This window comes from Sphaeramia orbicularis, chromosome 22 (assembly GCF_902148855.1).
Source record: "Sphaeramia orbicularis chromosome 22, fSphaOr1.1, whole genome shotgun sequence".
Classification (NCBI taxonomy): Eukaryota; Metazoa; Chordata; class Actinopteri; order Kurtiformes; family Apogonidae; genus Sphaeramia; species Sphaeramia orbicularis.
In genome coordinates this window covers 43,961,259-43,984,927 of record NC_043978.1, presented here as the reverse complement: position 1 = coordinate 43,984,927, position 23,669 = coordinate 43,961,259, and the positions used below count along the sequence as shown (strand labels likewise).

Here is a 23,669-nt window from a genome sequence, read left to right as displayed (position 1 = left end):
CTGTTTCTGATATAATAACCCCCAACTTTAATCTGAGCTTTTAGTAAGTTAATTAGTTTAGTTTTATTTTGAGCACATAAAATCATCAAATAACAAAGAACCATACAAGGTTAAATAAGTTTTTCAGCACTCGAAAAGGAGTGGGAAGAAGTATAACTTATAGACTCCCACCCCTTTTTTTTTTACAAACTAATAATTAAATTCATTCTGCTTCCTTTGTTTTAACACACTTTTCTCTTCTATATATTTTTACAATAACACAAAGCATCCATACAAACCATTCACATACACTTTTTTAGCCACCTCAGACACAATCAGATTTGCATAATCAACCTTTTTTAAATATAAACTATAACATTTATATGCACTTTAAATATTTACTACAAATACAATCATTAATATTGTGATAATATCTACTAATCATGTCTGCATTAATTAATTACAAATAGGAAATACACAATATCTTATTTTATGCATTCTTCTATATTATAACTAGATATTCACTTGTTCAGATAATGTTCTATATTGTGTTATTACACTGGATTTATATATCCTTTTAAATGCACAAATTGAAGAAGACATTTTAAAGTTTTGATCCAGATTATTCCACAGATGTACCCCTCTAACAGATACACTGTCTTTTTATGTTTGTTCTACACTTAACGTTCTTGAAGATTTCAGTTCCCCTTAAATTATAATTACTTTGCCTGGGCTCAAACATCTCCTGTAGACTGTAGGGGAGCATATGGTCATGGGCTTTATACATTATGATAAGAGTATTTAGGTTTACAAGATTGTGTAGTTTTAGGGCATTTAATTTTAAAAATAGAGAATTTTATTAACATCTACCTGATCAGTACATTAAATATAGGAAAATACAAGATTTGCACTGAAACAATGCAAAATACAGAGGATAATATTACAATAAATGGTGATAAATCGCTTCAGAAAGAATACATTTAGAGGAAATAAATCATATGGGAACTGGCACAAAAATAGCACTGGGTCTTTATGGGTTAAATTATTATTGAGGAGCAGGATGACACTGGTTGCCTTATAGTTGAGGTGCTGCAATATTCATAGTCCTGAGACCTTTGTTGCATCTTGTATTCCTCCCTCACTCCCTGTTTTTTTTTTTTTTTTTCCTATTTCTACATTATATTATCAAAATTAAGGTACATTGCAGGTTATTGAGGGCCACAACATTCTTGTAGGTCTATGCTTTTGTGTGTGGAACCTTAATGTCAACCAATTTAGCACCAATTCCCAGTATCCAGGACAAACTCCAACCTGTCGGGCTAGTTCTAAAATGGCAGTGATATGATACTAAGCACAAGCAGCAGCTGCATTGACTGGAGGTTATCAAGTGTGTCAGTAGTTCAGATACGCAATGAATACACACACGTGACCACGTTTCTCTTACTGCAGTTAGTATCACCTCTAAAACAACTCCACACCGGTACTGTGTCAGCATTCCCACACCGTTTTTCAAGTTTAGATTTATTTCTTTTCTCTAGTATAAAATGCCAAACCTTTTAAGCGTCCCCAACTTCTGCATTTTCAGCCATTGGACAAACAAGACACAGAAAAGGCCACACAAAGAAAAAGCAAAAGCAATGGCCCACTTTATGTACGTTGTCCTACTCTTGCAGCCATGACTACATTTATCCCAGAGCTTGGAGTCAAATAAGTTAGTTTGAAGTTTTGGTTTATAAGTCCCCAGAACTTAGTGCTATAACTCATCTCCCGGTTTGCTGATCTGGACGACGGTTTTCCCTCGAGCGTGACCTTTCTCCAACTTTTCGAAGGCCTCGGGAACCTGTGAGAAGCTGAAGGTCTCCTCCACCACAGCTCGGATCTGACACAAGCAAATAAAGAAGGTTAAGCACAAGTTGAGTCTTGATGCTCAGCTTTTACCGATTATGACATTAGTGACAAAAGCCTGAATCAGCTGATAAAAACAAAACAAAACATCCTCTGTGTGATCCTTCTGTTGTGACAAGCTGCAATGACAAGAAATGTAGGTTCTTTCTAATATCCGAAAGTGACTAAAAATGATTTATATTAAACCATGTTTTTGCTAAAATAAAACAAAAACTGGTATATTTTGCATAGGCACTCAGAAACTGCATTATATATAACATTATACCAGTGGTTCCCAACCTTTTTTGGCTTGTGACCCCATTTTAACATCACAAATTTCTGGCGACCCCAGACATTCAAAACAGACTTTTTTTTGTTTTGTTTTTTGCTCAAATTAATTTGTTTTTGATCATGTAATAGTTTGCAATACTATGTTGCAAATAAATATTAGTTTTAGATGGCATTTAGTCTATATAATGTATATTATTATGGACAGAGGCAGAAAAGCCAGATGTAGATTACTGCACAAAGTGAGAATTTTATTTTCCTTGGTCAGGATATGTACAGTCAGTCCAGCTTGGATTTACAAGGCTGACAATTAATACTGAACAAACAAGAACTCAAACTATGAATTATGAAAGAGCTGCAGCATCTGAAACTGACCACAATGAACATTTGACAGATAAACAGTACCACAGTGCTTCACTTTCAGCTTCACAGTTTGTCATGTCTTTTATGTATTGGGATTGTCTCTCTCAACTCACCATATATTTTTTATTAGTAAGCTTTTTTTTAATTTTATCAATTACTAGAAATTTCAGGTGACCCCATTTGAACCCCGTGTGGGGTCCCGACTGCAAGGTTGAAAAACACTGTATTATACCCATAGATCTGTAAAATACTTTTTCTAATAATCAATTTTTATACATTGACTAGACACAATAATATTTTTTAAAATGTGGACAAAGAAATCAGCTTCTTAGTTGCTGGGAAATAAGTGTAATGGTGAGAAATTCTACCTGTCCTGCATCCACCATTTCCCTTATCTCATCCAGTGCAGGGCCACTGGGGGCAAAGAATCCCCAGCGGTAGTGAACTCCTTTCATCAGGTGCTGCAAGAAAAAAAAGAATAGGGAACAAAACCTCAAGATCAGCATAAAATCTTGTTATTTAGGTCCTTGCCCATCGGACACTTTACTGCTGATGGTTTTATATTTAGTAGATTACAGTAAGGTATTAATAGTAAAACTGGAACATGTCCACAGCCTAGTTTATCACCTTCCTGGACCTGGATTTATAATTCTATCTGACATTATAATCTCTATAAATATAATAGATTACCTTCTAATGAGTGTGGGAACAGATAAGAAACATAAATGTTTATCTATTTTGGCTTTAAAACATGACTTGTAAAGTTAGCGATAAAACATTATCATTAGTACTCAATGTTTGCAAACTTCAGTTTATCGATGTGTTCAGAACAGTAATGGACCGGTCTGTCCAGTTTCTCTGATTAAAAACAGATGCAGTTTGTTCAGTTCATTTCTCTTATCAGGGTGCAGAGGTAGAGGATTTAAGTCACATGATTTGACTTAAATCACTATTTATGACTTGAGACTGATTTGATTCACACCGACAAAAGACTTAGAGTTCCCCTGATTTCAGATGACTTTGACTTCTAACCCCGTCCCCTGAAAGGGAGGCAAGGGGTATTGTTTTTGGTTCGGTTTGTTTGTTTATTAACACTCTAGCAGCAAAACTACTGGTTGAATTCATACCTAATTGGGTTTATAGATTGCTAGTGACCCAGAAAAGATCTCATTACATTTTGGGAAAAGTAGGTCTGAGTTAAACTTTTTTATGAATTTCTTTTTATTGTTTCTTTTTTAAGAACATGTAGCAAATATGGACATACAGAAAGAAGACAAAAAAAAAACAAAGAAAGAAATACAAACCTCAAAAGAAAAACAACAGTGGATTTACCATGTCTCTACAGTATGCTCCAGTGTTATCAATAAGATCGTCCTTACCCTGTCATTGTATAAACAGACTATTTCTCCCACTTTTCTCTACATTGTTCTTCTTGAGTCCTCATCTTATGGGTCAACAGTACAATTTTTATTAGGGACCGAGCCGAGAGGGCAGGTCCTGTGTGAGTCCAATAAAGTCACTGTGTGAGTGGACCTGCCAGAAGGCAAGGCCCCTATTGTTTTTCGTTCGTTTTTTATTTTCTGTCCGCCACTTTGAACTGGATTTTGACCCCCTAAACATGCTCGAAAACTCACCAAATTTGGCACGTATGTCAGGTCCAGCGAAAAATTTGATAAAATGCAAAAATTAACCCCGTAGGTGCCAAAATGGGCTCTCTAGCAGAAGTCAGGTTGATGCACAGCTGACAGCCCAATTGGACAACTGTTAGAATGCATATTATGGCGAGAACCAATCAGCTAAGTAAAGACAAACGAGTGGCCATCATTACTTTAAGAAATGAAGGTCAGTCAGTCTAGAAAATTTCAAAAACTTTGAATGTGTCCCCAAGTGCAGTCGCAAAAACCATCAAGCGCTCCAACGAAACTGGCTCACATGAGGACCGCCCCAGGAAAGGAAGACCAAGAGTCACCTCTGATGCTGAAGATAAGTTCATCTGAGTCACCAGCCTCAGAAATCGCAAATTAACAGCAGCTCAGATTAGAGACCAGATGAATACCACACAGAGCTCTAGCAGCAGACACATCTCTACAACAACTGTTAAGAGGAGACTGTGTGAATCAGGCCTTCATGGTCAAATAGCTGCTAGGAAACCACTGCTAAGGAGAGGCAACAAACAGAAGAGATTTATTTGGGCCAAGAAACCCAAGGAATGGACATTAGACCAGTGGAAATCTGTGCTTTGGTCTGATGAGTCCAAATTTGAGATCTTTGGATCCAACTGCCGTGTCTTTGTGCGACACAGAAAAGGTGAACGGATGGATGCTACATGCCTGGTTCCCACCGTGAAGCATGGAGGGGGAGGTGTGATGGTGTGGGGGTGCTTTGCTGGTGACGCTGTTGGGGATTTATTCAAGATTGAAGGCAACCTGAATCAGCATGGCTACCACAGCATCCTGAAGTGACATGCCATTCCATCCGGTTTGCGTTTAGTTGGACCATCATTTATGTTTCAACAGGACAATGACCCCAAACACACCTCCAGGCTGTGTGAGGGATATTTGACCAAGAAGGAGAGTGATGGAGTGCTGCGCCAGATGACCTGGCCTCCACAGTCACCGGACCTGAACCCAATCGAGATGGTTTGGGGTGAGCTGGACCGCAGAGTGAAGGCAAAAGGGCCAACAAGTGCTAAGCATCTCTGGGAACTTCTTCAAGACTGTTGGGAAACCATTTCAGGTGACTACCTCTTGAAGCTCATCAAGAGAATGCCAAGAGTGTGCAAAACAGTCATCAGAGCTAAGGGTGGCTACTTTGAAGAAACTAGAATATAAGAGATGTTTTCAGTTATTTCACACTTTTTTGTTAAGTACATAATTCCACATGTGTTCATTCATAGTTTTGATGCCTTCAGTGAGAATCTACAATGTAAATAGTCATGAAAATAAAGAAAATGCAAAGAATGAGAAGGTGTGTCTAAACTTTTGGCCTGTACTGTGTGTATATATATATATATATATATATATATATATATATATATATATATATATATATTTACACACACACATATATTTGAATAAAAATGAGGACATGATAAAAATGTGAATGGTACACAGACACACACACACACAAAGTTTTACAGAATCAAAGCCTTATTAAAAATAGTAAAGTATAAGTTTTATGCTCACCTGTTTGTACAATTTCAAGTCACTCAAGCAGATTCTGTCTGTCACACACACTTGCATACACACACAGTAGGCTTTTCAAAATAAAAGCCTCATTAAAAGGTGATGGTGGTTTCAGCAGAGGGGCGCAAGTGTTCTGTAGGGATGAAAGGAGGATGGATGCAAAAGAGAGGAGGCTGGTGTCGGGACGGAGAGGTGTGAGTGGAGCTGAGGTGTCAACGGCCACGGGAGGCGGAACTCACGGGAGGCGGAACGTACGGAAGACGGAACGTATGGGAGGTGGAACACACGGGAGGCGGAATGTATGGGAGGCACAACTAACGGGAGGTGGAATTCATGGGAGGCGGAACGTACGGAAGACGGAACATAGGGGAGGCAGAATGCACAGGAGGCGGAACATATAAGAGGCAGAATGCATGGGAGGCGGAACGTATGAGAGGCAGAACGCATGGGAGGCGGAACACATGGGAGGCGGAACACACGGGAGGCGGAATGTATGGGAGGCGGAACGTATGGGAGGCAGAACGCATGGGAAGCAGAACGCAAGGGGGACGGAATGCACATGAGGCGGAATTCACAGGAGGCGGAATGTACAGAAGACGGAACGTAGGAGAGGCGGAACGCACGGAAGGCGGAACGTATGGGAGGCAGAACACATGGGAGGTGGAACGTATGGGAGGCGGATCGCCCAGTGCGAGGTCCCGCCCAATGCTGCTTGCGGCTTTAATTTTTTATGAATTTTTAAAGTCTTTTTTTCCCCCATTTACTTATAATGGGTGAAATTTCATGTCTATAGCAGCAAAACTATTGGTTGAATTCATACCAAATTGACTTTATAGGTTGCCAGTGACCCAGAATGGTTATCATTACATTTTGGGAACAGTAGATCAAAGCTCACATTTTTAATGAATTTTTAAAATCTTTCCATTTACTTATAATGGGTGAAATATGTGCGAGGGGCAGGGTTTGTTGTGTCTGGCACCACCTGTTCATGATGACTTGACAAATCATTCCGTTCAGTATCAGAGTTAGAACTCATTTGATTTTTAAATGATTATTTGGTGATTTCTAATGCAGCAAGTATCAGTCATTTTAAAGCGGCTTCCCATCCAAATAAGAGAAATACGCAGCTGATTATTAAAACACTAAAGACTGTTATTATTTATTGGGAAGGCCTGTAACTGATGGCTCAACTTTTCATGTCGAAGGTCAGACACGGAACTGAACCATGATGTGACTTGTCTTGTCTAGAGTTTCACCACAGGAACCACAGAGACTTTACAGCTTAGACTTAGTTGTGACTTACTCCCACCTCGGTTTCACTACAACTGAAAAAGAAATACCCTTAGAAATGACCTGAAATACCACAGGGAGCAACTTGTTGGTATTTCTCTAAAAGATTCAAGAGACACATACCAAACCTGGTCCAAAATGGCCATTATTGAAGCACATAGTGTAGCCTTACTAGTTTACCCCAGGAGGTCAGAGGTCACCACTTGAGAAGGTTTAGAAACAACCCAAAACACCTCAGTGTACTTTTTAGTGTCTTTGCGATAACTCTTTAGAAATATAAACCAAACCTGTTTCAGAATGACCACTTTTATAGTATGGGGAGTCTTGCTACATTCTCGTGTAGTTGTTGGTGACCTTTGAAGTAACGTGAAACACCTAAGGGAGCATTTTAGAGACATACACTCACTGGCCACTTTATTAGGTACACCTGTTCATCTGCTCATTGACGTAAATCTCATCTAAATTCCCCATCAGAAGGGAGAAAAAAGGGGATTTACGTGACAGTGAATGTGGCTGTTGGTCAGAGTATTTCAGAAATGCCTGATCTGCTGAGATTTTCATGTACAATTAAGGTTTTATAGTGACTAGTTCGACAGGAAACCTCCAATGAGCAGCTGTTCTAAGGCGAAAATATCAAAACAGCCAGATTGTACCTGATAGAAAGGCAACAGTAACTAAAACACCACCACATCACCACCACATCATGCAGAAGAACATCTCTGAATGTACAACAAGTTGAACCTTGAGGCAAATGAGCTACAACAGCAGCAAATACACTCACCAGCCACTTTATTAGGAACACCTACTACTAGCAAGGTGTACCTAATGAAGTGGCCAGTGAGTGTATATGTAATTAAAAAAACAGTATGCAGCCTTTGCTTTAACACCAGAGAAAGGCTTGAGAAAAAATTACTTAAGGGTCACTAGTTTAGCCTTATTGTAGTACTGGTACTAGTTTAGCAGCACACAGTTACCACTAAATTGTGTACTTTCCATTGTTGCTGAGGTGATGTATGAGGATGGCTTGGTTATATTTTCTCCTCTCAGTACGCAGTAACTATAGCCACCAGATTATTAAAAACATAGTAAAGCCTCTACCCTGTTTGTATCCCTTTTTATTGAATCATTTCACTCTGCTGAGCTTACAGCCAGAACCCCAAGCATGTCCTATATTCCACTAAGCTCCGAGCAGCTTGGTAGTATTCCATGTTAACTCATAACAAAAGGAGAAATTAGTTGGCTCACTCTTTTGTTGGGTTTGACCCGTGTGTGTGTATGGACTGTAGGGATTTTGAGTATAAAGGAGTTACTTAACATGTTTCCTTCAGGCCCACTTGGAAATGAGGACAGTGTGTCAACCAAGCCAGCTGTCGGCGCTCTAGTTTTCCTTTTACTGACAATGTAAACACGACGTGACAAAGGAGGTGTTAAACCAAGAGGTGCACCATCTTCCTGTCTCATACCCACAAGATATCTCCCTCTCTTCTTTCTTTCTTTCTTTTTTTGCTTTGAAGCGTCTATGCTGTAAAAAATGTCTGCTCTGTTACTAGGAACTATATGAATGAACATCACACCCATCACTGTGTCAGTTCAAACTAAAAAAAAAAAATCCTAGTCATTACCACTGAAATGGGCAGCTACTACATTTAGGCCTTTCCTTCTTTTTTCTTTCTTTTCCTCTGCTTTTTTGTTTCACCCATCCTCTATTGGACACCCATCCTCTATTAGACTATGTTCAGACAGCAGGTCTTCATGCACAATTCAGAATTTTTGGAGAAATCTGATTTTTTTGTGTGTTCATTCATATTACACATTAAATGAGACTTCTATCAGTTTTGAGTATGAACTGAATGTGACCCTGAAGTGATCTACATGTGCAATAGAGGTCCTGGCATAATACATGACCATGCAGGCACGCACTGTGTTTATAGAAGTCTTTAACAGATCGGACACAGGTCACCTAGGGGCAAAAAAAATGGATTTGGGCCACATTTGTCTGCAGTCTGATCATAGCCTTAGAGTTCTGTCTTCTGTTAAACACACACATACATTTTGGCTTTTCGATGGTGTCGGTCTGATAATAATCTGAGATTGTAGACCTGATTGGAGGATGGTGTAGGTGCTAATCAGCAACAATGTTGCTGTGAATTAGATCCTCCCTATGGGAGCATGCCTCCGTTAGTCTAGGTCATATTACATATTGACGTGAAGTACAAGGTGTGACCAGGAAAAGAAAAGAAATCAGCTGAAATATGTTAAAGAAGAACATTTGACTTGGGGATGGGCCTCATCCTGGCTGCTCATTCCATTTTTATGACAATAGATATGTCTAAGGCATCATGAAGGCAGCACATAACAGGACATTCTATCCTATCTGGTTACATCTGGTAAGAAGTTGGGATAAAAGGATAAGAACTGGTAGAAGAAGTACAAGAAGGTACAGTCTTTCTCTGCTTTCTGGACAGAAAATGAGGGAAGTCTGCAATTACGGTAGGATAAGCAAATACACAGCTGCCACTTCAGTTGTTCTACTCCAACAGTACTGTACAAGAACACACTTCAACCTCTGTGTCTCATGTCATCCTCAGGGGCAAACCCTTCAGACTTCTGTCATGTCTCACAACATTTAAAGAAAATCCAAACAGGGTAAGTGTCTGGGACTGCCCCGCTCCATTATATTATTACTAAACCAACCACATGTCTCTTCTTCACTTTCGAGTTAATGTTTAATCCTAGTCTGGCCTCACTAAGGAGGAGGAAGAGACTGAGGAAAAGAAGAGTGTCATTAAATCACACACAAGGCCAGTGATATGCTATCATTTTCTCTGATAATTTTCAAGAGCATAGTCAACAGCAAACTTGACGCTGCAAACAAGTATTGTGTATCACAGACTGGCATATCGTCTACCTGTGTGCTATAGAAAAGGCTTCACAAAGGGCAGGGGATTAATTTATGACACTAAACCAGGCCACTGTAGTTTATTTTATATGTTATATACACTATCCTGGTGCCATTAACACTCAGCAGCACATTACATGTGTCATATTCTGTCACTGGAAACAGTCCTCAATGTATGCACTACCTGACTTTACCTAACTAATTTAATACTAATACTTATACTAATTAACCCATAAAGACCCAAACATCCACTGGCGACCAAAATCATTCACTGACATAAAATGTTTAACACCTGTTGATCCATTAATCATATTAATACTTGTAAATAATTGGTGTAAAATACAGTTTGTCATCTTTTCATGGTCATCAGATATGGCCCATTTGGACGTTCAGAGGCTCCGTAGTGAACGTGAAAACATCGTCATCTTCTACAACATTGAGTCACCAATAAACAATGGGGTTTGATAAATGACATGGATGGAGACACTTGATTGATGTTCAGTTAATGATATATTTTACGGAAAAAGTTGCTGTTTCATCAGTTTTCTCTGTTTCTGATGTAATAACTTTTGAATTTGAACTTTGAGCTTTTATGAAAATTTACATGATTACTGAAGTAAATATAGGAAAATACATGATTTAATCTAAAAAACTCAAAATAAAGAGGATAATATTACAATAAACGGTGATAAATCACTTAAGAAAGGTTAAATGGAGCTAAAAATTAATTTGGGAATGGCCACAAACATAGCACTGGGTCTTTATGGGTTAAAAGTTAAACAACCTCTCAACACACAACTTTCAGAGGTTTGTCCTTCCTTATTTTCACCTCATACATCCTGTTTCATGTAAAAATGTGTCAAGACACCATTTCCATGTTAAAGATGTAATAGAAATTCTGACATTTCCTCTAACAACACAGTATTGGTGTGTACTGTTCCTCTACATATTATGTGTATTAATCTTCCAGAACTGCACTAACTTCTGTTCTTCACTCTGTAAACCTATAATAGTGACAATACTGCATGTAATTCCTCAGTATAATCAAAAGGAAGAACAGGTACATCAGCTACATCTAATCTGTATTAGTAATACACCAAAAATACCCCCATGAACCACAGTGACACACGCTTTAGTCACTTCATACGTTGGATTAAGAGTTGTGGTCACAAACCGAGTGGAAAAAGGTGGTGATAGTGGTGATGCACAGAAATGATACACACACAAGCCACCGATGCACTGCAAGAAAACTGTGCTCTGCAAATGCTGTTTGCTGTGGTAGTGGGTACACTGACAGGAAGTAATGTACAGCGAAAGTGCTGAGCGCCAAGGCATGTGTGTTTGTTTCCTGGTGATAGATAGTAAATGAGTTCATTAAAGACACTAAAGCTCAGAAATGACGTTTTAATGTTAGTTAACATTGCTCAGAGACAATGTAGTCATAAGAGAAAAGACTCACATGTGTTTTGTTGGCCATGGAGAGTATCTTATCTAAAAGGAAGTGACCGAGGCGATTTCACTGTAGATCAGCTGATGTTTGGACCAGTCCATGTGTTATATTATACAAGTACACACAGACCTCCACCATGACCAACAGTCCACCCTTCTACTCCGACTACAGCATCATCAAAGCACAAACAAACCACAAATTATCAACCTTTTTGTCCCTCCACCACTCACACGACCAGGGGAGCTAATAATAGCGCTGGACGTGGGAACTGCCCCAAATTGCTCAAATAAACACCTGAAATATTATCAGCAGCAGCTCAATAAAAAAGCCAAGTTCAACTGTAGAACAGCAGCTGGCAGAGACCAGAAGGACAGAATCAAGCTGAATTAACACTTGGAGTCAAGGATAATGTTTTGTTTTCTTCATGAAATGATTATGTGACAGTTAAAGTGACAAATCCTGGAATAAATCTAAATTTCACATTCTCATTAGAATAGATCTTTTTGACTCATTACTCAAAATTTGTCTAAAAAAGAGAAAGCATTGAAACATTGAAACTGTGTTTTAATATTATTCCATCAATCATCTGGCCTCGCTCCAAACCAAAAAAACAGATCTCTGAGCTTCTGTCAAAGTGCAAAACATCTAATATCCATCAGGCTCTGCTGAAAGACATTATGCAACACTTACATTAGAAGAAAATCTAATTTTCATTAAAAGATAATGTAAAGTTATATTACTCAATTTGGCAGCCCTTTATAGATTACTTTAATACTAAGTAGGGGCAGACCCCCCCCCCCCCCCTCCCCCTCTTGTGTATGTGTGTGTGTGTGTGTGTGTGTGTATACGTGTGTGTAGGTGTAGTGTTCTTGTTCTGACATCACATATATCAGATACTGTATATGACTTTTTATATTGTCATTATTGTTCTAATTTTAATAAAAAGAGTTTAAAGAAAACAAAACCCATCTAATAGCATCTAATTCAAAAACCTCTTTATTCCATTCTTTCTTAGCCTTCCCTTCTATGGTTCTTTACTTTGGCACATAGGTTTCCATTGATAAGAGCTGCATGTTTGCATCATTTCTATTTATAATGACCAATTTTACATAATCAAATGAATGACCAAATAAACAAATAAGTTCTGCCTCTTTTCCAAGTTCAATTTCTCTTCACCTTTACACTTTACACCTGTCAGTGTCCTCTGATTGTTTGGCCCTGTTTCTGTCCATCCACAATGCAACACACTCGGCCTTAGAGATATGAAAATAAAACTTTGTCTTTGTTTTGGCAACCTAAAATGCCAGATGGCAAGATGTAAACTTACAAAATAAGAATCTAAAACATATGAGTGGATACAGTTTGTGTTTAGGGCTCTCCAATGGGTAAAAGAACGTGAAAAACAATTCCTGCGTCCTTTTTATGCAGTAGTTTCTGCCTAATCCTGCAACAATCAGTGATTGCACAACCTTTTTCTGCAGATAAATATGCTTACACCTTCTTTCTGTGGCTTTTTCCTCTTAGTCCAAATCAAAAGACTGAATAAAATAAAAGCTTTTCTGTGTTAAACCACAACAGTAGTCACAGGTTAGTAAAGTCACATCTGACAGAATCTCAACAGTGGTATCCAGTCACAGAAAAAAATTATTAGACCACCCTTGTTTTCTTCAATTTCTTGTTCATTTTAAAGTCTGGTACAACTAAAGGTACATTTGTTTGGACAAATGTAATGATAACAACAAAAATAGCTCATAAGAGTTTAATTTCAGAGCTGATATTTAACCATTTTCCATGTTTTCTTGGTAATGACCAAAATCACTTCAGTTCTTACATCAATATCTATGGCATTGCACTGACAAAAACAGTGCTTTTAGGCATTCCATGTTTTCTTTTCTGTCTGTTTTAGTCACATGATACATCTAGGAGTAAGTACTTGATTGCATGACCATTGTTTCTGATGACTTTTGATGGTCTACTAACTTTTTCAGCGACTGTATTACCTCCTACACGTCTGAAAACACTGGTGATTGGGCAAAACCTCGAATCACTGGGTTAACTTTCTGGAGTCTGAAAACACAGCCACTATAACACAATGAAACTCTGAGGATGTTCTACATTAAAACATAGTGGTGACCCTTTATATGCTATGAAGAAAATCATCTGTATCTCTGTCACTACATTGATTACCTTGACGGCCTTGGTTGTCATGGTAGCAGCTGTCTGCATCATGCCGTCAGCAATGCCAAGCATGTCTGTGTTCTGGAGGAAAGGTGTTACCAGAGTGATGTACTTGGCCCCACTCCATGGCTTAAGCAGATTCAATGCCCAACGCTCCGTGTCCCCCCCGACGTTATCCAGAATCAGGTCAAATCTGCAGGTGAAGATGGGCGGAGCAAACAAATGGAAGAGTGGCCAGAATAGAATAAGAGAAGAATATGTGAGACGGTGAAGGATCACAGGTATGGAGCGCAAGATTACGTCTGCCTGATTAAGACCTTCAGGAAATTCAAGGACTCCATTTCCAACTCTATTAAGATGATTACAAGTAGATGGGTTGCGTTACTGTGGTAACCAGGCCAGTCACTGATGCATACACAAGTATGACTGGGAATGAGGGGAGGCATTTGTGATTCACTCACTTCTCCAGTGCACTAAGGGGTTCCTCCACAGGTCCTGCAGTGTAGTCCACCACATGGTCTGCCCCTAGTCCCTTTACAAACCGCTCGGCATTCTGGGAGCAGGTAACGGTCACATGGGCTCCCCAAGCTTTCACCATCTGGATATATATTAGTTTAGTGTCAGCTGGATTTTGACCAAAAAAGGTGTTAATGTGTGAGTTTCATGTGTTACAAGTATAAAATAAACAAGAGCAGAGTGTCTGAGGAGTGACGAAAATGTATTATTAATTTGATGACGTTGAATGCTTTGTAATCTGAACTGCAGTGTTCATGTCACCAGACAAGATCTGCGGCCAAGTCTGAAACCTGCCAGAACAACTGTTTATTTTAGGATGAGTGTAGTTACTTTTTCTAGTGTTATTAATTTTCATCTGTATTTTCCATCTGTACCATTGAGAGCAGGCCTTCTATACCTGAATGGCGAAGGTCCCAACTCCCCCAGATCCACCAAGGATTAAAATCCTGGAAGGCAAAATAGACATGTGATAACAGGTTAGGGTTAGTGACTCTTTAGACTTTTAAAATAGCCCATATGGAAAACATTTCTCATCGCAGAATCATTCCACTTCTTCTAGATTTGAAGAATAGTGGTCAAATATAACTATTCATCAGGGTTAAACAGAAATGTGTGTAACATGTTTGCAAATTTCAGTTTTGGGATGCATAATGACAGCTGCATAAACTTCAAAAACCCCCAAATTGCATGTGTTTAAGGAGCTGAGCACACACAGAACTCTCCACAACCACAAACCGACTTTCATGATTCTATGGTATTTCATGTTTATAACCTTCAACAGAATAGGCTTCAGTTATTAATGTAACTCAGGTAGATCTGAAAAGTGTTACATTATTGCCTAATTCTTAACCACTATTATTTTTGGGATTTCACAGAAAAAGTGATACCAATGTTTAGTTCAATTTCACAGCATCTCTGAACTGAAGTGTTGCTGCGGGAACTTCACCAACAGCAGATCACAGTTGTGTGTGTTCTGCAAATGAGACATTCTCAGACAGCAGGGTAATAAGGTGAAGTGTTTGTGGCAGGATGGTCGGATCTCCATCAATGCTTTTTATATTTAAGTACCCCGGTGTTTCTCAAATGGAGGTATGTGTACCCCCAGGGGTACTTGGAAGAAGCCCAGGGGGTACTTGAAATTTTTTGGTAAAAATACATTAAATAAGTCATCATGTACTGAATACAAAATAAATAATGAGAATTAATACTGAAATATAAAACAAAATAAATACATTCACATAATAGAATTGACACTCCTGACCTTATTTCATTCTGATATTTTTAAAAACTTAGACCCCTCCCAAGCTTTGGTAACAGTTTAAGAACAATTCTATTTTATATTATTCAAAATGAGTTTATTTGACTGATTAATTATTTTTTGTTCATGAAAGATTCATTTATTCATTAAGGACCAATTCAATTATTTTTCGTATCAATGAAAGAGGGCACTTTTCAGTTTATATTTTACACCAAATTCACTTATAAAGATGTGCTATTTTTAATATATTACAGTTAAATATAATCTGCTTGTTTACAAGTCTTGAAAATATAAACAAACACCTTTGGCACAGGAACAAATTTTGCCTAATTTTTTCAATCAAAAGTGCTGAAGTGAGAGTTGGGGGTACTTGGCTAAAAAAGTACATTTCAGGGGGTAATCCATTGTAAAAACCACTAAAGTACCCCAAACACCAAGTAAACACAAATATTAGTAAGATTATGCCCTTGATATCATTACACATTAATTCAATATCATTCAAGTCTCATAAATTGAATTGAAGATTTGGAGAAATAGAAAGATACTGAGAGAGGCAGTGAGTCGGGTGAGTTTGCACACATTTAACACCAGTTTCAGTGGTATTTGCATCATCTGAACTATGCATGGCACTTTGCACGGGTGTTTTGGAAATTATGTTCATAAAATAGGTAGATTTACAATGAATCTATGAAAATTTACTTCTTTACATCCATGCAAATAACGCAGGCCCTACCTCAGTCCTATCTGCTTGGAAACATTCCGCGCTATATTTTTTGACTAATTTGCATCAAAAGCCACACAATCCATTTATGGATTTATGGCCCCGTGTGCTTCCAACTTTACCATTCTGTGACCTGTCTTTTATATACACAGCAAATATAAGAATGTTTACATTTCAGTGACAGAGTTAAATAGTGTTGGTGTCGGATTAACACCACATTGCTATAAAATCACATTGCCTGTGTTACCTTTGACAAATAAAAGTTGTTAAATCAGAATGTTTTTAACATTGATGTTAATTTTAACCCTGATTGGGGTACATCAAGTCAGACCCTCACGTAACAGTTCCACATCCACACTAGAATGAGCAAGGCCACACTGACTCATGATGTTTCAAAATAGCCGCATCAACAACAGGTGTTCTGGCTGATTACGCTTTCAGCCACATTGGTGAAAGAGATTAAACACACCTGTGGAGCCGGACTGCTCTGGAAAATGTAAACTAAGGAACCAAGACAGAAGGGAAGGGTCAAGAATTTCTAAGGATCCAAGAACAGGACTACAGGTTATCTTAGCTTGACTTTACAAGGAGAGGAAGAAAAAAAAAGTAAAGCTTTGAAAACTCACAGCATGGCAGAAAAGTATTACTTTTGACACTTTCTCTCACCACCAACACTAGTGTAGTGTGGATACAACACTGGGAAGTGTTGCGTGGTGTTACTTTCAAACGATGGAGAGTGTTGAACCAAGTAAAACTGGGTGTTATTCTTATAACATTTTCAAAAGTGTTACCTTGACACCGTACAGTGTGGACGCATATAGACACTTTGTGAATGTTAATTTCAACACTGTGGGTGTTAAATTAACACTGGCATTTTTGCAGTGTAGAATTTATGAAAATTCACTCTCAAATTGAAACTTTAAAAATCCATTTTAATCACATTCAACCCTGTTTGGCACACGTGAAGGTTATGTAATAAATCACAGAAAGAAATACGAATGAATTCATGTTTCAACAGCCATAAAACATTCATTATTTATTAATGTTGATAGAGGATGTGTTCACATGTAAGCCTCATCTACTTCATTCTACCAATAACAAAATTTGTAATTTTATTAATTTTTTGACTTTGTTTTGTTTATCATCCACAGAGAAAAACTATCCATTATCCCTCTACTACCAACCTTAGTGTGTTGAACTGTTAATAGGTTTTGAATCATGTGTTCAAACATTCACACCAAGTGAGACATCCACACCATGTGAGATATCCACACCACATGAAACATCCACAGGTTGAGCCAAAAACACCATCATCGGGGTAGGTTTTTTTCCACACAGGAGGAAAAGCGTAATAAAAGCATTGATGCCCAGAATCAAGTTCATGAGAATTGATTATGCCAGACACACTCCCAGCTTTAGCGTGTCAGGTTCACAGTGATAGGAGGGAGTGTCTGAGTCTAACATTACTCACAGGTTCATTAGGGAGAGGTTTGACAGGGGCTAAGCTCAGAACCAGCACAAAGTAGAACAATGGGCCACAGCAAAGACAGGGAGCTTCTTTAGTAAGTGTTTGTGTGCTGCAGGAAGCATGTTTTTATCACATCCCCATCACCTTTTCTTGGCACAGTTGTCCTTGGTGAGGCCGCCGGTGTTGACCAATGCTGACCAGGCAGTAGCTGCTACATAAGGAATGGCTGCTGCTTCTGTGTGACTCAGTGTCTTTGGTTTGTGGGACACCTGAGCAGGACAGACACATTAAATAATAATAATAATAATAGCATCATTAGAAGGACCACACCACCCAAACACCTTCTAGCTCTAAATATGCTGAGTCATTATGAAAAAGCCTCTGTCTGTGACACATATTGCATATCTGTCCAAAAAAAACAACTTACCATCTTTGACAATTTTTTTTTTAAACTTTAATTTCTTCAAGTTTTATGACAACTTTACAAACAATAAACAAACATAAAAAAAAAGTTGGTAAAATTAAAATTACAATGATGCTACATGACTGGTTTATGTAATATATACTTGTGCAACATCACTAGCACACTGAGGTAGTACATAATGTTTGCACAAGAGCTCATATTGTATAGTAAAATAAAACACATAAATATGTGTATCAAAGTGAAAAAGAAGACAAGCAGACAAGCTGATTTTACTAAACTAACACTGATGAAATGATAAGATACGAACTGAGGAGAAAACATCGGCTCAGTAGTCGTGCATACCTCATTGGCGCTCAACACCACAAACTCAGCCAAGCTGCCCTGTTTCCATGGTGGGATGGCTGCCCACACCTGAGGACGGCAAACAGCAGCAATCACCACAACAACATACACAACTCAACCAGTTGACACAAAAGAACATGTCCATTAGATTTGTACTGTATGTCTGTGGGTGAGGATTTACACCATTTTCAGAATGCTCCACTATGAATCACTCTCTAGTTTTGTATCACTTCAGCTACTCAGTAAATGCATAATGAAACAGCTCAATCTGGTCTTATCAGGTGCTGAACACAGCCAGTTTCATTTTTTGATAAACAGACATGCAGATATAACAGATAACAAAAATAACTCCAAAATTAAGGTTACATATATGAAAATAAGCAGTATATGACTTAACTTTAGTTGTAAAAACCAATAGTATTTTGAAAAAAAAAAAAAAAAAAAATAGGGAGGTGATGGAGGAGTACTGAGGATTAACTGAAAAAAAAAATCTATTGGAATGTAAGTAAAGTAAAACTAAGATTAAAAAAATATTATTATATTATAACTTTCACTGAAAGAAGTAAAAACATTTAGGACTTAATACTAAAAAAAACCAAAACCTCTAAAATCCTGGATATCTGTGGCTATTACAGCTGCAGAATTTGGTGGAAAAAAAATCATCTTATGAAAGAAAATATACAAATTACTGTTAAGTTTCAAATGTGTATATTTTTTCCAAGTCAAAAATACAAGCTTGAACCACCTAATAGTAGTAACATTTAATTTGTATTTTTGTACTAATGCTCAGTGTGAATCCAAAATTTCATCAATGATCTATAAATGATATCTGTGTTTTCATAAAATTGCAAAAGCTGACATTGATTCTGTTGGTAAATTTGTGGCCAAGAAAGAGTGATCCAAACAATTTCACACTATACCCCCACCAGTGTTTCCGTGATTCATCATAGAAGTTGTAAGGTAAATGTTATCCACCCCAGTTCTTAGGTGTTTTGCATTAATACTGTATTCACACATGACTCACTGAGCAGAGGAACAAACTCCAAACAGATAAACAGGAGGCGTTTGTGCTGTGTGTATAATGACACAGTCATGGAGGACACATGCACACACCTCTGCTCATCTCGTCTTTACCTCATCTCGTTCTGTGAAGTACTTCACATCCAGACCACACTCCATGATGACCCCAGACACGTCCCTGCCCAGGATCAGAGGGAACTCGTTGCCCGACTGCTTGATATTCAGAGGGTCTCTCTTCATAGAGAGAGTAGCAGCACCGTAACCACCTGACAAGGACAGAACAGAAAAAAATAAAACTGCAGAAGTGTTTACAGGGAATCTGTGACAGATTCTAAGGTTTTCAAGTCTGTTTTGAAATACTATCTGACAAGTGTAAGATACTTGGGGACAATTCTTGGCACCGAGCTAACATTTGATGTCCACATAGATGCTGTTTGTGCAAAGGCCCACCAGCGGATGCACTTTTATCGGAAACTCCAAAGTTTTAATGTTGTTTTTATGAAAATGTTTTCTTCTTGTTTTATTGAGTCTGTTTTAACATTTTCCTTTATCTGCTGGTTTGGATCACTTACTTTTACAAATAAAAAATGCCTGGAACATATTGTATGGGTGTGAAGCAAGATCACAGGCATAAACCTCCAGGAGCTTTCCTCCCTCGACAGAGTAAGAGTGGTGAAAAAGGCCCGATCGACCACTGCAGACAGGAGTCACCCTCTGTCTGCTGAATATAAAATACTGTCATCAGGACGCAGATACAGTCCGCCCAGGTGCAGGACAAACAGACTGAAGAACTCATTCATACCTGTTTCCATTAGCCTTTTTAATAGTATTACATAACACTCTGTCCCTCGATGTATTTTTTTCATTTTTTATTAGTGTGTGTGGATTGTTTTTTTATGTTTGACTTACTGGCTGTAAAATGAATGGGATAATAAAGTACACCTTGACCTTGATGGGTGAAAAAGTCCTTCCACATTCAACAATGTGGGATCTGTGAAACCATTTATTTTGTATCTAAATCTGTTCTTTTGCAATAAAATAAGAGCAATTAGGACATGGTCATCTATGAGTGAGTTACACTGCAAATCAAAATGCTATTTAATATTACTGAAAATGCTGCTTCATCTACCACATCTAATAGTTAACTGTGGGTGGAATTTTTATTACAAAAAACAGGTGCAAAATACATTTACTTGGGGTCGGGATGTTTAATAATATTGATGATAATTCATTATACTTTACTGTATGCTGACCTTGAATAAACAAGAAAAACAAAAAAAATAGAAATGTATATAATCTAAGTGGCAAAATCATACAAGCTAATTTAAAAGTGAGCATTTCTTGCCTCAGTTTGTGAATTAAATGCCACAGTTAAAAAAAAATATATCAATAGGATTACGTCAGTTTATAAAATCAGATTTATTTTCTTACACTGTGATGACTGTCACCCACAAGTTGAAAGATTTAATAAACTACAAAGAAACAATTTTGTCACGCAATAGTCAAAGTACACGTCAGGTGGTGAAGGTTTGATTTTCACTAAATGACCTCAAAAACCATCTGTGCTGTTGCCCCTTACCATCTGCCCCCGATCGCACCCGGATGATGCACTGCATGATTCATTTTATGAAACATCAAACCACAGGAAACATCAGTTGAACACAGTTAAAGGACCTGTACCGATCATAAAAAAGGCCCCCTAACTTCAGTCAAACCACATTTTAACAAGGTGTGATATTCAGTCGGCAATGGTGCAAGAAGTAGTCAGATCCTTTACTTAAGTAAAATTATTAATACCACAGATCAAAATGCATCCAAAACCTCACTTACATAAATATATAAAAATATTATCAGCAAAATGTTAAGTAGAAGAAGTATTATCAGTAAAATGTACTTAAAATATGATTAGTAAAAGTAGTCATTGTGCAGTAAATGGTCCCTCCTCAGTGTTTTACTACAATATACAATACAAGATGTTTTTGTATAAATATAATGGTGCATTCAGGTGTATGTTATATTTTCCTGCTGTAGATGTTTAAGGTTGAGCTCAATTGAACTACTTTATATTCTGTGGATAGGTTTAATCTACAGAAGGGCATCATATTCTATACTAGACTACCACATTAACTGAGCACAGTATGTAACTGATATGGTGGTCTGCGACACCGGAGCCCAGACTAGAACAGACTAGGCTCTGTTCCTTGTTTTCCCCCTACAATGTGCATATTTCAGACACAACTCCTGCCAAAATTTCACCTGCAGAAGTTCTGATGTCTCTGCAATGGTTGGCCTCATCCCTGATGAGGATGACGAAGAGTACAGGAAACTAACCAAGGTGGTGGGAGATAGGAAGAGGTTCGCCAAGCTATCCTTCCTGCTGAACAACTCTCACCCCATGCATGACACTCTGAAGAGACTGGGTACTGCTTCACCCTAAGTGTGGGACAGAGTTGTACCCCTGGCCCCTCCCTCCTGCTGTGGTCAGACTTTACAACCAGCACTGCATCCTGTAGACCTCATACGTCCACACCCACGGATACAACAATACTGACTTTTACTTTGAATCTGCAATCCTTTCTTTCAATGAGTAATTTTCTTTCAGTGTGCAATTATTATAGAGGAATGGTTCTCAAACTTTTTACAGTGGAGTACCCCCTGAAACATACATTTTTGGCCAAGTATTCCCAACTCACTTCAGCATTTTTGATTTTAAAAAATTAGGCAAAAATTGCTCCTGTGCCAAAGGTCTGTTTATGTTTTCAAAACTTTGTAAACACACAACATATATTCAACTGTAATATATAAAAAATTTAAAAAAAAAAATTTTAAGTACATTTTGTGTCCTGAAAAGTCCCCCTTTCACTGATAAGAAAAATAAATAAAATTGGTCATTAATTAATAAATGAACCTTTCATCAACAAAAAATGATTACTTAACTACTCAAATAAACTCATTTTGAATATAAAATACAAACGTTCTTAAAATGTTACCAAAGCTTAAACAAGATGACTGACAAGAAAACTATTACATGAATGTATTTATTGTGTTTTATATTTCAGTATTAATTCTCTTTAATTTATTTTGTTTTCAGTACATGATGACTTCTTTAATGTATTTAAAAAAAAATAAATAAAAAATTCAAGTACCCCCTAGGCTTCTTCCAGGTACCCCTGGGGGTATGCATACCTTGCTTTAGGAACCTCTGTAATAGAGTATATGGCTCACAGTCATAAAAAAACTCCAAAACTTGGTCTTTCACATATATTTTCCTGTTCTTATTTACTATTAACCTACTCTTTCTGGTGAGTTTTACTATCATTTGGTCTGTAACATCACTGTCTTGTGAGAACTAAGTATCTCTAAGAAGTCAACAGCTGTCCTTTTTTCACTTGTGTTTTGCAGTGATATCCATGAGAGTTTTTACAGGAAGGAACACTTCACAGCAATTCACAATCAACACATTTTGAGGTATGTTGTTTTCACTGGTCAGGAAGGCTATAAAACAATGGATGCAACTAAATATACCAAACAAATGTAGTAGAGAAAAAAGTGCAACATTTGCCTCAGAGATGAGATGGACTTTAAAAATTGCATAGGTTGAAAATAATGAAGTTGAGTAAGTTTCTGCAGCACAGGATTAAAAGCTCTCATTTCCACTCTTTGCAGCCAGATATGGGTCAACAGCCAGTAAAGTTTAAATGTGTACTATAGCGATAAAGTATATTTCATCTAACCATGACTGCTAATGTACTGAGAGCCTTATATTTGGACTTTTTAATGAAACCAGTGACAGTCATCTGACAGATCAGGTCACTCACCTCTCATACTGACATCCAGTGGGTTGAGTCCTGCAGCAAACACCTTGACTATGACCTCATTGGGGTAGTTGATGACAGGGAAACTGGCATTTTTAGTGAACCGCAAAACGTCATTGCCTCCATATTGATCAATGACCCAGGCGGGCATAACAGTCATGCGGCTGCTGGTTGTACTAAACAGTCTTCTGTGGCTGCCATGACTGGAAATTAATGCATTTGCACACTGAGATTTACATATGCAAAAGACTTTCCTGTTGCACAACAAGTACCTCACGAAACTCATCATGAAACTCTTAAAGGCAGAAAAACAGACGAGAATTTGCAGGTAAAGTAATCAATGCATTTTGTCCTGGACAGGATAATCCGAACTGTACAGTAACAGGATATCACATATAACTCCTGGGATCCTTCACCACAAAGGTCTTCTGTACATAAGCATATTCCACCTATACAGACTTATCATATAACTCATTTAAATTAAGGTAATCATTCCAAAGTTGATCGATAATTCCAGTTTTTCGTCCTCTCCGGACTCTTCATAACACTTCCTTGAATGGTGTCTCAGCCGTCTCTGAATTAACCAATC

The 23,669-nt window shown here is 37.9% G+C and overlaps 1 protein-coding gene across 1 annotated transcript; it reads right to left on the bottom strand.

Annotated features, from left to right (window-relative positions):
- Positions 1-1,137: 1,137 nt before the first annotated feature.
- On the bottom strand, positions 1,138-23,646 carry rtn4ip1 (reticulon 4 interacting protein 1). The gene is made up of 9 exons (XM_030126629.1): positions 23,084-23,646; positions 19,380-19,531; positions 18,246-18,314; positions 17,624-17,748; positions 14,430-14,478; positions 13,978-14,114; positions 13,526-13,709; positions 2,883-2,975; positions 1,138-1,858 (listed from the first exon to the last, which is right to left on the bottom strand). The coding sequence occupies exons 1-9, from the start codon at positions 23,367-23,369 to the stop codon at positions 1,733-1,735; spliced, it is 1,221 nt and encodes a 406-aa protein (XP_029982489.1). The 5' UTR covers positions 23,370-23,646; the 3' UTR covers positions 1,138-1,732.
- Between the last annotated feature and the right edge of the window lie 23 nt (positions 23,647-23,669).

Excerpts from the sequence above, each read along its gene's own strand:
- rtn4ip1 (XM_030126629.1), bottom strand. The coding sequence starts at position 23,369 with ATGATGAGTTTCGTGAGGTACTTGTTGTGCAACAGGAAAGTCTTTTGC. Across the intron at positions 17,749-18,245 it reads TGGTGTTGAGCGCCAATGAG|GTGTCCCACAAACCAAAGAC; the intron begins GTATGCACGACT and ends TGTCCTGCTCAG. Across the intron at positions 2,976-13,525 it reads TGACAACCAAGGCCGTCAAG|CACCTGATGAAAGGAGTTCA; the intron begins GTAATCAATGTA and ends TTTTTCTTGCAG.